Below are 13,802 nucleotides of genomic sequence, written 5' to 3'. Positions count from 1 at the left end.
CATATTTTTGTTGAAATATAAATGGCATGCATGAATGAACTAAGAAACACAGGTAAACAACAATCACAAAAATGAGGCCATAAACAGTCAGTGTATCAATAAAATTATAATGTTTGCAACTAAGTTACTATCCCGTACTTGATGAATACTGTGTGTTGGTCTTCATGATCATTAGGCTAAACCAGTTTTTTTTTTTCTGACTTATGATGACAAATTAATCAGCAGAATATTAAGGTTTCAAAAAGACCAACTAAAACCAGACAAACGCATTTTCATCTGTTATAGGGGGAAACATGTGCACTGAAATTCTTCCTTTTTCCACCACAGCCCAACAGATGCTCCTTCTGTGTCAGGGTATAAATGGCTCAAGGGAGAACGGACCAGCTCCCCCCAGCTGGAGCCACAAACGAAGTTACTCAGGTAAGCATGTCAGTAAGTCAATCACTAAGCAGTCGACGTTTCAAACCAAAAAGCAAATGCAAAGTGAATGAAGTAATAAAGATTTAAGCGATCTAGTTAGTAAGTGGCTTAATTTGTACTTCCCTTCATCCTTTTTACAACAGTATTTGGTTATGCACTACTACAACTTCTACTTGTTGCATTTCCCCCTAATATTTCCCTAGAAAAGAAACTATTATAATAATAATATTATTATTATAATTGAAAAAAAAAAAAGAAAAAAAAAAAAGGTGTTCCTGGTGACATTTCTCTCAACTGCTCAAGCTTAAAACTACAGGTGATAATTATGTAAGAAGTAGCCTAGTATATATAGGTCAGAGCTGTCCAATTACAGTAAGCTTTACAGAAGTATGAGAACAAATGTGATTACAGCACATCGAAAACTGAGTTCTTACTCCTTCAACTATCACATACTATCTGATATTTTCTGATTATGTATTCACATCTCTCAATAGATTGAAGCCCACACATGTATGCACCACATAAGAACTTTCAAAGCAAATCAAAGTCTTGACATCAATATTCAGTAAAAAAACTATTTTATTATCTTTTTTTTCTTTGTCATTATAGATCTACAGGAATTCCACGAAGCATTTTTAAATAAAACTATGTATTTACAATACACAAGAGCAACAAATATATACCATATGGTTATTAAAGACACTTAGTAAAATCAATGTGGAGCAGGAAATTTTATTTTTAGGCTTTGATAGTACATAACTCGTTCTACGCAGTTAATTTTCATAGTTTTTTTCCACAGTAACAACTTTACAAGCAATCTTCATCATGATTCAAATGTAAACTCATGCTGACACACCAGCATGAAAGGACATAATCTCAAAACCTACTCCCTGTGCTGTGCTGCAAACAGGCCTGAAATGTAAAAACGTCAAGAGCAAAACAGATTCCAAGACTACAAGCCAGCCAAAATTTACAACCCAGCGGAAAAGTTCCTTGCATTCCAGAGTCTGTTATATATAGCCTATTACATACTAATATAATTAATTGCAGTAGCAATAACAATGTGAGATTATAAACTGCCCTGGGGAATATTCACACAGGCTATTAAGTTCATTTTGTTCAACAGTATTGCTCAGCACTTTAACTTATGATAATAAATCACCTGAAAACCAGAACAGACGATATAGGCTATTTGCTAAAATATGGGCTAATGTTAAAATGCGTGCTAAAACAGAACATTAAGTGTTTATCTCTCATACAAACTTCGAAGATAGTGCTCGCTATGCCAGTGTTTGCTGAACTTTCATTACTGACGTAACCTGCATTCTTAATGTTGGCCGCTGCTTATCCATTATATCAGAAGGGTCAATTTAACTACTTTTTATTTTTATTTTATTTTTTTTTTTTATCAGGAACTCTAATGCGATGATATGCGTCTCAAGGGATACAGCAGAAACTACTGCTGTCCCTAAATGTGAGAAAGTCCTAGACTTTTAAAGAGACTACACAGACACTTTGAGTGTTTTCTGCAGTTGGATGAAAAACACGACGCCAGACGTGCGTTTGGACCAGCGCTGACTGTACGCCTTTAGTGCAGCAGAAGAAGAAGAAAAAAAAAAACCGCGAAACATGCATGTTTGGTTGACAGACAATATGCTGAAGAAAAATACCGTCTTCTCCTTATGCTTACTGACAGATGCTTCTCAACAACACCTTCTTACCAGATGACAGAATAAACAATCTCCATATAATAGCATTAATAATAATAATAACTCATTAAACACGAGAGAAACTTCGAAGAGGTAACGACCAAAGGGATGTCAAAATATTCAGAGCTTTTTAAAGCACCTCTGTTATTTTCAAATATTTAAAAAAAATTCTCCCTCGCCATTTTTGCAGCATTTTCTCTATATAAAAACACTAAAATGCATTCTTAAAAATATTATGTGTGACCTAAAGGCTATGTGAACGGAGGCCTGAGGTTAATGAGTGAACAGGAGCTGACAGTTCGATATTGGCAGATTAATTTTAATTGACATGTTAAAGTTACCAGTTCATAGAAGTTTCGACACTTTAGAACAGTAGTTTATAAAACTGCATTCAACTTTTGCTCAGAACATAATTAAGCACACGTAATAACACGCACCACGATTATGTATCATTAGACAAAAATAGCATCATATTTGTGGGCCTAAACAACAAGTGTTTGTACGAACTACAGTTTTTGTGTGCTGCTGTCTTTTCTGAGTTTCAACGTGGCGGATATGGATACTTTAACAGCAGAGAATGCGGCATCAATTGGTACAGAACGCGCGGCTCCAAAAAATATGGCTCAGTAATGCGGAGTTGTGCGTAAGAATGAGATTAATTCGTCAGTCAATTGTTGCCTGTCACTGGCATCTTCACGAGACCAGCGCTCGCGCTCCGCTGCTGTAAGGTTCTACTTTACAGCTGCCAACTGACAGTTAAATCATTAATACTACACAATTCCGAAACGAAGTGATTTTAAAAAGCACAATAAATATTAATCAATATTCCTCTCAAGCACAATCACCTAAACACATGTTATTTGCCAAATAACCGTTTCTAAGGGTAGTTCGTTAGTCGCATATCGTTTCTATACAAGTGACAGACAAACCACGACGAGAACAAAGCAGTTAGAATCAAAGTTTAAATGAACGACATTCCAGTTAAACCAGTATTCAAGCACAATGTCTCAATGTTCATATATATAATCCCGTTCAAACAAACCCTTGTGCACACTGGCCAGCAGGTCCACAGATTTGAAGAGGTAACATAATAGGAAAACGATATCACTGGGAAAAAAAATAAAAATAACACAATAAATAAACAAACTGTGTCCGTGTGAATAAGCGATCCAGATATGTTCTGTATAGACTAGGTTATGGCCGTGGGTTTAATACAGGGAAAGGCAACGAATGGACACCTTGCTTATGTCATGGAATAGCAAATTAGTTCTGAGTATTTTGAGGCTGGGCTAAAGAGACAACGTACGTAAGCTACTTTCTCTGGCCACGTGACTGTCTCAGTCTGGACGCGTCCATTCGAAAGGAGGAATTAAACACTGAATGCAACTATTTTTCTCAATCATAACGCTAAAATGATTCTTACATTTACATTTTTAACATCGAATATAGAAGCATTGTGGTTTGTTATTGAAGTGTAATGGTATGAAATTAAATGATTGACAATAACTAAAGAAATACAAACTTAAAGCAAAACATTACACTCCCCTGTCCTCTAAAAATGGTATGGTCGCCAGCTCAAATTCCGAGAATTGAGCTCTTCTGATTCTTAGAACTGGGGTTCTTAGAAGTGGTGATGCAAGAAGTTTCTAGGAAAGCACTACCAGGTGATTTTTTTTACATTCTTTTCCTCTGGCGCGCTGTTGCCATTACTCACACATGTTCATTAGGCTGTTTTATTGGATTTTATGGTTAAATGTTTATCTCGGCTGATTTGAAGGTGTTTTTGTGGACAGTTTTTAGAGCAGAGTGTTTATGTAGTGGGTCTGTCTGGTGAAAATGCTTTTGACAGTTCAGGTTGTCCTGCATGAGAACCACAATGCTCTGTCAGTCCTTACTGCGGAATCGTGGGGTCGTAAATAGTACGTGCAGCAGAGGGGTGAAAATTTAGATGTGGTGCGCGTTTTTGCCAAAACGACCAAACAAGACGGCTTACAAAGTTGCCTAAATAGCACATGGGGGATACGATTATACATTAAGGTTTATGCACTGCGTGCTCAATTACAAAAATAGAAGCGTTAACGAAGACATCCGACGATTTCACTCCTTTTTCTCAGCGCATGTTTTAAAAGTAGCTCAGAAAGAAGAGTTTGCACTTCGGCTCGCTCACTCTTTCTCTTGACGTTTCGGTCTTGTTGTCCTGTGCCAAAAACTGTGTACGTTGTGTTTTTAGAGTGTGTATGCTGGGATAAATCACATCCTATGCTTAGAGTTGGCTTCTGATTTAGTTGTACAGTTGAGGGTATTTGCCTTCTAAGTTTTTACCATTTTCTGGTGCGCGGAGACCGATGTTGTCATTATTGTTTTTTTAAAGTGCACAAGCCATCAATGTAGGCTATTTAAAAAGTGTTAGAGAATTTTGAATTGTTACATTTTATCGTGTTTTAACGAGAACAGTCGGCGTTTGGCAGTAGATATGCAATAGAAAAGTTTGTATCGTTCGGTTGCTGTCACTTTGTAACAACACGAGCGTAACAGACCAGCACAAGTTTCTCTCCAGTCATGTGTTTCTTCTCGGTGTATATATTTGTGATTTGTTGCCAGTGTGTTGGGTGTTTCATATTAAAATAAGTTGTTCTCGTCAGAAATACTCCATAATAGAGTAAAAAGAAGAAATCGACTATATATTTAAAGCGGCTACAAAGTGCTGTTTGGCACTGAGCAAGTGGCTCATAAATTTCTCCGCTGTTTGCGTGTTGTGGGTCCTGAAGTGATCCTATTCCTGGAGTGAGCACATTTATTGGCGTTCAGTTACATAGGGTAAAAGTGTGAAATATGATTTAATACTTAGCCTAATAAGACGATGGAAACTGAGAGTAAGAATGCGAGATATATAAGAGCTCAAGAGCGAGCGCGCGTACTGTCATACGACACTTTTCTGTATTCGTGAGAAGTTGACGTTCTGTTTATACGTTGTTAGTGATTTAACACAGCTAAATGCCGGCGAAACTGCCAGATATGACTTGATATGCGAGTTGCAGGTGTTGTCGTTGTCGTTTACTGCCGCTGAACTTCAAAACGGTCACTGGGTGACATCTCGTGGACGCAAAACTTCAGATTTCTGAAAGGAAAAGTATTTCAAAACATGCAATAGTGGAACAAAAGTTCTTCTGGGCTGTAGAATACAATTTCATAAACGTTGTAAAGAGGTGGTGTATTCATTGTGTTTTCTGTGTCATTTTTATTTGTTCGTCCATTGGTTAAAATCCCTATCCCTTTCCCGGTCATCTGGGTGATTTCCCTCCTCATACAAGAGCATTACAAGAGTTATGGGCTGATTAAGCTGCTTTGGCATCATGACAGCGCGCGGTCGGGGATATTGATATTAGGCTATGTAGGCTCAAATGGAAACAGAATCTCTAATACTGAATGTTCAACATGTGAGAAATGTTCGCCTAACTATTTAAAGGCGTCCAGTGAAACTATATATTTGTGTCAAGGCGCCAGATGTGATTGGGAAAGCCGTGTGAGGTGATTCGTTCAATATCTGAACGTAAGAGAGCAGAGAAATGTGTCAAAAAATTAATCTATTAAAAAATAAACTCTTCTACAGTATTAATCCATTTCTTGGGTTGTGTTTGTTGTCTGTTCTACTTTGTCTGTTATTACACTCATTCCTCAATAGTGAAGTGTATCGGTCCACAGTACTGCAATAAACAGCCTAACGACATTTCCCCATGACTCATTCGAGTTTATTCTCCAAACATAAAGACTTTAAAATCGCAGGGAAATAAGCAATTTTCTTGAGAAGGCAAAAGCTGTGTAAATGCACATTAAAGTGAACTTGGGAAGTAATAAGATAAATGTGCATTTTTCGTGAATAACCCGAGTTATTTTAGCTGTTAAAACTTGATTGAGGTTCCTATAAATGTGCTCAGATAAAAGATAACAATTTTAGGTAGGATGAAAAATGATTCTCAGACCTGACAGTACTGCACGTGGATGGACGTCAGTTCTCTAACTAAATATTTTCATCATTTGTCGCCACCTACCGGGGAGAGAGAGCCATACATGTAATTTGATTTTCAGATTAAAGGGATAGTTCACTCAAAAATTATAAATCTGTCATCATTTACTCACCCTCGTGTTGTTCTAAACCCTAATGACTTACTTTCTTCAGTGGAACACAAAAGGAGTTGTCAGGCAGAATGACAGCCTCAGTCACCATTCACTTTCATTGTATTAAAAAAAAAAAGTTGCAATGAAAGTGAATGGCGACTGAGGCTGTCATTCTCCATAACGTCTCCTTTTGTGTTCCTTTGTTGGAGGAAAAGCAGAGGAGGTACACATTGACAATTTTTTGATGCATAACTTGATTAAAGCTATATTTTTAATAGATGTTTTGACATTCCTCCCTAAAAAAAGCAAAGAACAACAGCATTGCCTTTGTTCCTGAAGTTTTCAACAGCTAATATAAGCTTTAAAGATTCCGATGATGTTAGAATAATACTCAACTTTTCTGATTTTAGCACATGTTGTTCAGTGAGCACCGATTACATCATTCATGTTCACTGTGTTTCCTAACAGATCTCGAAAAAATGGCTTGTGCAGCCGACAGCTGCATCCAATTCACACATCATGCAAGTGATGTTCTGCTCAACCTGAACCGACTGCGTAGCAGAGATATCCTCACAGATGTCACGATTCTGGTCAACAGACAACAGTTCCGAGCACACAAAACGGTCCTTATGGCTTGCAGGTGCATTTGAAGGCTATTTGTATTTCTGTTACATGCTTGCCTATGGTGGAAATAAGTTAAAGTGTGACTAAAACTAAAATGATTTCTCAACAGTGGGCTCTTCTACTCAATCTTTACGGATTCACACAAATGTAACCTGAACGCCATCAGTCTGGACCCAAAGGTTGACCCAGAGGGTTTCGCAATCCTTCTGGAGTTTATGTACACTTCACGTCTCACACTGAAGGAGAGCCTTATCATGGCCATCATGAACACAGCCATCTACTTACAGATGGACCACGTTGTCGACACCTGCCACAGATTCATAAAGTCCAGGTATAATTTGCTTTGTTCATAAATGACCCCTTAGTGCTTAAAAATACAGAATGCGAAAAAGTTTTTTGAGAGAAAACAGGTTCTTTAATTTGCTCCATATTTCCATGCAGTGACTCCTCCATCAAACTTCCCAGAGAGGATTTTCTGGTCAGCCCCCTGCTTTTACCTCAAGACGTTCACAGTTACAGACCCCACGAGATGATGGATAACGTTTCTGGACGGACAGCGACTTTCAGAGATGGGAGACCCTATGGTGTTTGCATGTTTAACGGGGTCAACGCTCCCAACAGCTCATATCTGTACAGCCAGTTTCCCATGCAAGGTTTCCCCTTTCCTCTTTGCAAGCTTACAGACACCAAAAACACTTTCTCAGACTTCTCAAAGGGAGGCATCATCCATCACAAACACTGCTCTCCGGTCGACGGTAGCAACCCTGTGCTGGCCGACTTCACCCGCAGCACCACCGGCGGGAGCTCAACCGCTTGCCACGCAAGCTCGTACTCCTCAAGGGAGCTGGGAAGAGATGCAGAAATGAAGCAGGAGACCTTGGAGGGAGTGGTTCATTCGATTGGGATGAGCTCCAGGAAACATGGCTTCACCAGCCTGGCCCAAGAGCAGCAGAGGGAGACTGGGAAAGAGCAGAGTTCCCTGGCAGAGGAACATTTGAGCCACCAACACTACTCCATGGGCATATCCTCCAATGGACGCAAAACCCTGATGAGCAGCCCCCAGAGCCCCCTCAAATCAGACTGCCAGCCCAATTCCCCGACGGAATCGAGCAGCAGCAAAAACGCCGCCCTCGCGCAGGCCTTGCAACCTCCGACCTCTCAAGGTACACAAGACCCTAAAGCTCGCAACTGGAAGAAATACAAGTTTATCGTGCTCAATCAGAGCTCCAAGGAGGAGGAGACCAGTCCTCGTGACCCTGGAATGCACTCCCCACCAAGGCCGGGCTTGTCTGCTTTCCTTCACCACGTTGACTCCGAACATCCCGACTCAAAGGCAACGACAAAGATTAGCGAGCAAGGCGAGGACTTCACTGTGCCTCAGGCCAGTCGCCTGAACAACATAATCAACAGGTGAGTTGATTATGGAAACTTTTTAACAGCTGAAAAGGTGTCATTCTGTAGTATGTATACAGAAACAAATTATAAGATCTTGTTTCCTAACGCAATAAAGTTTAGAACTGCCGGTTTGTATTTTGTGAAACGGTTCTCCACCCACCACCTCCACAAAGCCAGATTGAATTTTTCTTCATCCATTCCAATCCTCTTAAAGCAAACAGAGGATTTACCTCTTAGCAGGAATGTGTGAAATTCATTCAATATCCTATAAAAATTTGAGTGAATTCCTCTGCATAAAGACCTAAAATGTGCCGTTCTCCTCATCAGAACTCTGGAGGGATCGCAGAGGAACAGCGACAGCCACTCTTCCCTCTATATGAACCATTTAAAATGCTCGTCCTGCGGCTCTCAGTCTCCACAGCACTCTGACATCTGTCCCAACACGTCCGCCTCACGTCTGGCCGAGGAGATGTCTGAGATGCACTCTGAGTACTCTGATTCCAGCTGTGGTAAGATACTCTTCTAAATAGTTTCCTAAGAACCTGTTTGCATCTTCCAAAACCAACCTAAAACCATTTCTCCTTTGCCTTACAGAAAATGGAACATACTTCTGTAATGAATGCGACTCCAAGTTTGCAGAGGAGGAAGCCTTGAAACGCCACACGCTTCAGGTCCACAGCGACAAGCCATACAAATGTGACCGTTGCCAAGCAGCATTCCGCTACAAGGGAAACCTTGCCAGTCACAAAACAGTTCACACCGGTAAAAATAAACAGCTGCTGCTACAAATGTAATTTTGGCTTCAACGTTCGATGTTTTGCTTAACCTCCTTTCATTTGCGCTGCAGGAGAGAAACCATATAGATGCAATATCTGCGGGGCTCAATTCAACAGACCAGCAAACCTCAAAACCCACACACGGATTCACTCAGGAGAAAAGCCATACAAGTGTGAGACATGTGGCGCTAGATTTGTGCAGGTGAGTGCTTTGAGTTACAGTCAATTGTAGAGATATAGAAAAAGAGATTTGAAAGAATAACGTAACCTTTTTTGCACAGGTCGCTCACCTTCGGGCTCACGTTCTGATTCATACCGGAGAGAAGCCATATCCATGCGAGATCTGTGGCACTCGTTTCCGCCATTTGCAGACACTGAAAAGCCACCTGCGAATACACACAGGAGAAAAGCCCTATCATGTAAGAATATATACAGCAATATCTATAAAGTGGAAAAGCATTCATCCTCGTCCTAAATGCTGTTCTTGCATTTGTTTTTCAGTGTGAGAAATGCAACTTGCATTTTCGCCACAAGAGTCAGCTGCGGTTACACCTCCGGCAGAAGCATGGCGCGATCACCAACACCAAGATCCAATATCGCATGTCCTCGACAGACCTACCGACCGACTTGACGAAGGCATGCTGAGCAGACACTTTGGGGCAGACCTGACCATGGCATTATATGACCTGACTTGTACAATCATTCAAAATTTTAGTGCCACACTGTGTTAATCGGACAAGAAAAAAAAAAACTGGCATGAAATGCCAGTCTAAACGGGTTTCCTCTACATTTGAACATAGAACCACAATATGGTCTCTTGTAGTCACTTTATTGTTTATATTTACATATGAATATATATTAATGTTGGGAGTGTTTTTACAATTTGAGTTATAAAAAGCTTTATTTTGTTGGAAGAAGGATGGAATGTAAAACATTTAAATCCGGTTTTTGAAAATACAGTATTTTCTAATGAAAAAAACAAAGCAAAACATACTTTTCTGAAAGTATTGGGGATTTTGATCAAGGTTGGAATATTTTAAGTCAAACGCATTTCTCGCAAAGAATTGTCTATAGATTTTTATATATAAATGTACAGGTTACACTATGTTGGAACGACCTCTGTCTTGTAAGAGGAACTCCTAACTGTGACTATAGCATTGAATATCTTACTTGGTTTTTGTTGTGTACTTTTGAGAATGATGGCTGCTCTCTCAAATGGAAAACATGCATGAGGAGGGTTGCCGCTGATAACCTTTCACTATGTAGGCAACTGCATAAATATTGTGACAAAGTGTAATTACTTTACATCAAGATTGCTCTCTGCTGGCAGAGCCGATCTGAAATTACATGGTAACATATGCATTCAAAAGTAATAATAATGATAAGAAAAAAAAGAAAAAAAAGAAAAAGGTACTGCTATATTATGACCAAGGAGATATTTTGCTTCAGATGTATTTGTATAGAAATGTGACTTTTTATTTCTTTTGGCAAGTGAAGGTTTACAGTTTTGTCGTTGTTCTAGAAGCTACAGTAAAAGGTTATACTATTGTCTTTAATTTCTTTTTGTCTGTGTATACACTGTGTACTCAAGGTGCCTTTCTCAATGGTGTCTGAATTTCTTTTCATTCAGCCCATCTCTACTAAGGTACAACTGAAGGGCAACATGTGTCCTTTTTTTTCCTTTTTGAGTGTGTAGACATGCGAGAATGTGTGACAGAAGGATGATGTGACTGCGCGTGTGTGCATGTGTGCTTTATAAATGCTTTTCACACACTTTAAGAAAAAAAATGCAACTCATTGCGTGAGCTATACATCTTCAGGACTTCTTTTGGGATTGGGCTTTTTTTTTTCAAAAAAATGCATTAAGCTTATTGTAAAATATAGATGTATGAATGTAAAATAAAAGTATTGGATTTCTATGTCCAACACCTGTGTATAGCCTATTTATTTCATATAGAGGCAATATGAAAGTGAAAGACAATGAAGACCTTTGTCAGGGTCATTTTATTTAACACTAAGTTTAAAGTGCATTCACAATTCTCTTTACATCAATTATTTAATCATATATCATTCCCCATTTTATTTTATTTTTTGTATTAATTTATTATTTAAAAGCTTAGCATTATGGGAATGCTTGCATGCTACAACAAAGAGAGAATTGTTAGAGAGTCGAGACAAAAGCAGGGAACCAAATCACCACAATCTTGGGGTAGTGAAAAGCAACGCTGGAAGCTCCACACCTCTGTTGTATCAATTCCTTTTTCTGGAATAGAGTACTATGAAAGAAAAAACAAACCCCAGTAAACACTACAGAACTGTTCAGCTACAGCATTTTTGTTTTTGTTTTCCCCCACAGACATTTGCTCCAAATTACACTGGTACTAATTCACAGTCAACAGGTGACAAACTGCTCCATCTAAAACAACCACAACCAGACTTACACCACTTCTTCATGCTCATATATAAGACATCCACCAAAAATTTTTGAATCCACAACTAATGCTCAGACCTACAATGTACACAACATAGTACTTTACAGTACATACTGCATAGCATCATATAGACAAGAGATGTCTATTCATCTATAAGCTTATTTAGTAATCAGTTCAACACAAGGCCATATAATGCAAGTCTGCAACATAATTCATTATGAGAGATTGGGGAGAGGGATCAGAAAACCATCCATTACAAACCAAAGGTATCAGATCCTCTTGTGTTACTCTGGAACAGGTCTGAGATTCTCTTGCTTCCTTCTTAGAAACCAATAAAACAAAAACGCAACAATATAGCTCAGAATGCAACAATAAAACACACACACATTTTTTTACCATGGTGGGGAATTTCCACTGACTTCTTTAAATTTTTATACTGAGCAAATATTGTCTAATATATTGAGCAAATATCTAAACCAAACCTCTGTGCATTTTTAGGGCCCGAGCACCGATGGTGTGAGGACCCTATTGGAATTGCTCCGTTTATTTGTTATTACTATTGTACAAGTATCCCTTGTGAAGGATCCTGACAATATAAGCAATTATATATATATATATATATATATATATATATATATATATATATATATATATATATATATAGCACTATAGAAGGCAAAGATTTTAGATAAAGAATATAAATTTTTTTCGAAAATGACCAATCATTTCACTAGATAAGACCCTTATCCCTCGTCTGGTATCGCTTAAAGCCCTTTGAAGCTGCACTGACACTATAAATTTCAACCTAGGGGTGTGACGAGATCTCGTGTCACGAGATCTCGCGAGACTAAACTGTGACGAGATTTCTCGTTGAGGCGAAAAGTAGTCTCGTGATGTTGCCATGACAGAGTGGTTAGGATGATTAGGAAAGAATATGCCACCGCTACGTTTACATTACGCCTCCACTGTCGTTTACTATCTAAAGTAACTGTCGCTTTGTATTTAAATAAAAAACATTTAATTCAGTTGGATAACGGACGCCGCCGCTCCATATTTACAGAGTTACGCGCGATCGCTGAAAGTGAAAGTAAACAGGAGCGCGCATTCAAACGCGATCCCAATACCCCGCATTTTGAAAGCGGCTCCCTGATGAATACAGATAGCTCTCAATATGAAAGCTATTTTAGGCTGGGCAGTGTAGTTGTAACCATCTCTCAGCTCTGTATCAAAGAAAAATGTGGTCTTATTTGCACTTTGAATATTGAGAGAGTGTGATTATGGTTGCACCATAGACTGTAAAAAAATGGTTGCACTTATTGTAAAGTGTTACCATGAAAACGAATAACAGTTTTCTCTTAATCTTATTAAGCACAAACAATAAGGTTTCATTTGTTAACATTAGTTAATGCACTGTAAACTATGAACTAACAATGAATGACTATTTTTTATTAACTAACATAAACAAAGATTAATAAATACTGTAGCAAATATATTGCTCATTGTTAGTTGATGGTGGTTAATACATTAATGTTAATAAATGAGACCTTATTGTAAAGTGTTACCATTTTTATTTATACTGTTTTTATTTCTATGATCAGTTTGTGGAAAGGAGTTCAGTTAGGAGGTCAAAAGTTGTAGAAGCTCATAAATCATGTACAGTAAGGCCTGAAGGGACTGAAATCATACAGAAGAGAAGTCAGTCAGTTGAGTTAGTAGCAAAACCTTTTACAGTACTTGTCTTTTACTGCATATGATAATTCATACTCAGAAAGTAGAACTGAAATGACATTCATTACAAGATGATTAGTTAAAACATTTCAAATACACCTGCAGAATATTTTTTCTAGTCATGATTTCACCATTGAGGATTTCTTAAAAATAGCGTGTAAAAATCTTGTCTCGTCTCGTGAACTCAGTCTCGAGTCTCGTCTCGTGAGATACCTGTCTCGTCACACCCCTACTTCAACCGTTTGGAGACCATTGAGGTCCATAAGGAGAATAATCCTGGAATGTTTATCAAAAACCTTAAATTTCTTTTCGACTGATGAAATAAAGACATGAACATCTTTGATGACATGGGGGTGAGTAAATTATCAGGAACATTTTATTTGAATGTGAACTAATCCTTTAAGTACACAGATGCTTGTTTAAGTAAGTGCAGACAGCTCATAGACTTCCATTGTTTTTATCCCAGGTTAATGAGAGAACCTCATTCAACCTAGCCCCAAAACATACCTCACTGCAACTCACTTAAACAGTTCAGCTAATTTATAAGCCTTTATAAAAAAAAAATAATAATAATAATAATAATAATAATAAAATAAAAAAAA

The 13,802-nt window shown here is 38.3% G+C and overlaps 2 protein-coding genes across 4 annotated transcripts in view; one reads left to right on the top strand and one right to left on the bottom strand.

Moving 5' to 3' along the window:
- The window catches only part of LOC125273912 (LIM domain containing preferred translocation partner in lipoma), a 278,126-nt gene extending 274,730 nt beyond the window's left edge, over positions 1 to 3,396 (bottom strand). For both annotated transcript variants that reach the window (XM_048199720.1, XM_048199723.1), the window contains exon 1: positions 3,172 to 3,396. The gene's annotated coding sequence lies outside the window, so the exon portion shown is untranslated. The remainder of the gene's footprint in view (positions 1 to 3,171) is intronic.
- Positions 333 to 10,966, top strand: bcl6aa (BCL6A transcription repressor a). Of its 2 annotated transcripts, none has more exons than XM_048199717.1 (9): positions 333 to 420; positions 6,714 to 6,885; positions 6,979 to 7,200; positions 7,311 to 8,279; positions 8,592 to 8,773; positions 8,859 to 9,026; positions 9,112 to 9,242; positions 9,322 to 9,459; positions 9,542 to 10,966. In XM_048199717.1, the coding sequence occupies exons 1-9, from the start codon at positions 336 to 338 to the stop codon at positions 9,683 to 9,685; spliced, it is 2,211 nt and encodes a 736-aa protein (XP_048055674.1). In that variant the 5' UTR covers positions 333 to 335; the 3' UTR covers positions 9,686 to 10,966. The 2 variants fall into 2 exon arrangements, with proteins under 2 accessions (XP_048055674.1, XP_048055673.1); XM_048199716.1 differs by lacking the exon at positions 333 to 420 and adding an exon at positions 3,673 to 3,793.
- Positions 10,967 to 13,802: the final 2,836 nt, after the last annotated feature.

The sequence above is a fragment of the Megalobrama amblycephala genome, linkage group LG8, assembly GCF_018812025.1.
Source record: "Megalobrama amblycephala isolate DHTTF-2021 linkage group LG8, ASM1881202v1, whole genome shotgun sequence".
NCBI lineage: Eukaryota > Metazoa > Chordata > Actinopteri > Cypriniformes > Xenocyprididae > Megalobrama > Megalobrama amblycephala.
This window is presented reverse-complemented; position numbering and strand designations above follow the sequence as displayed.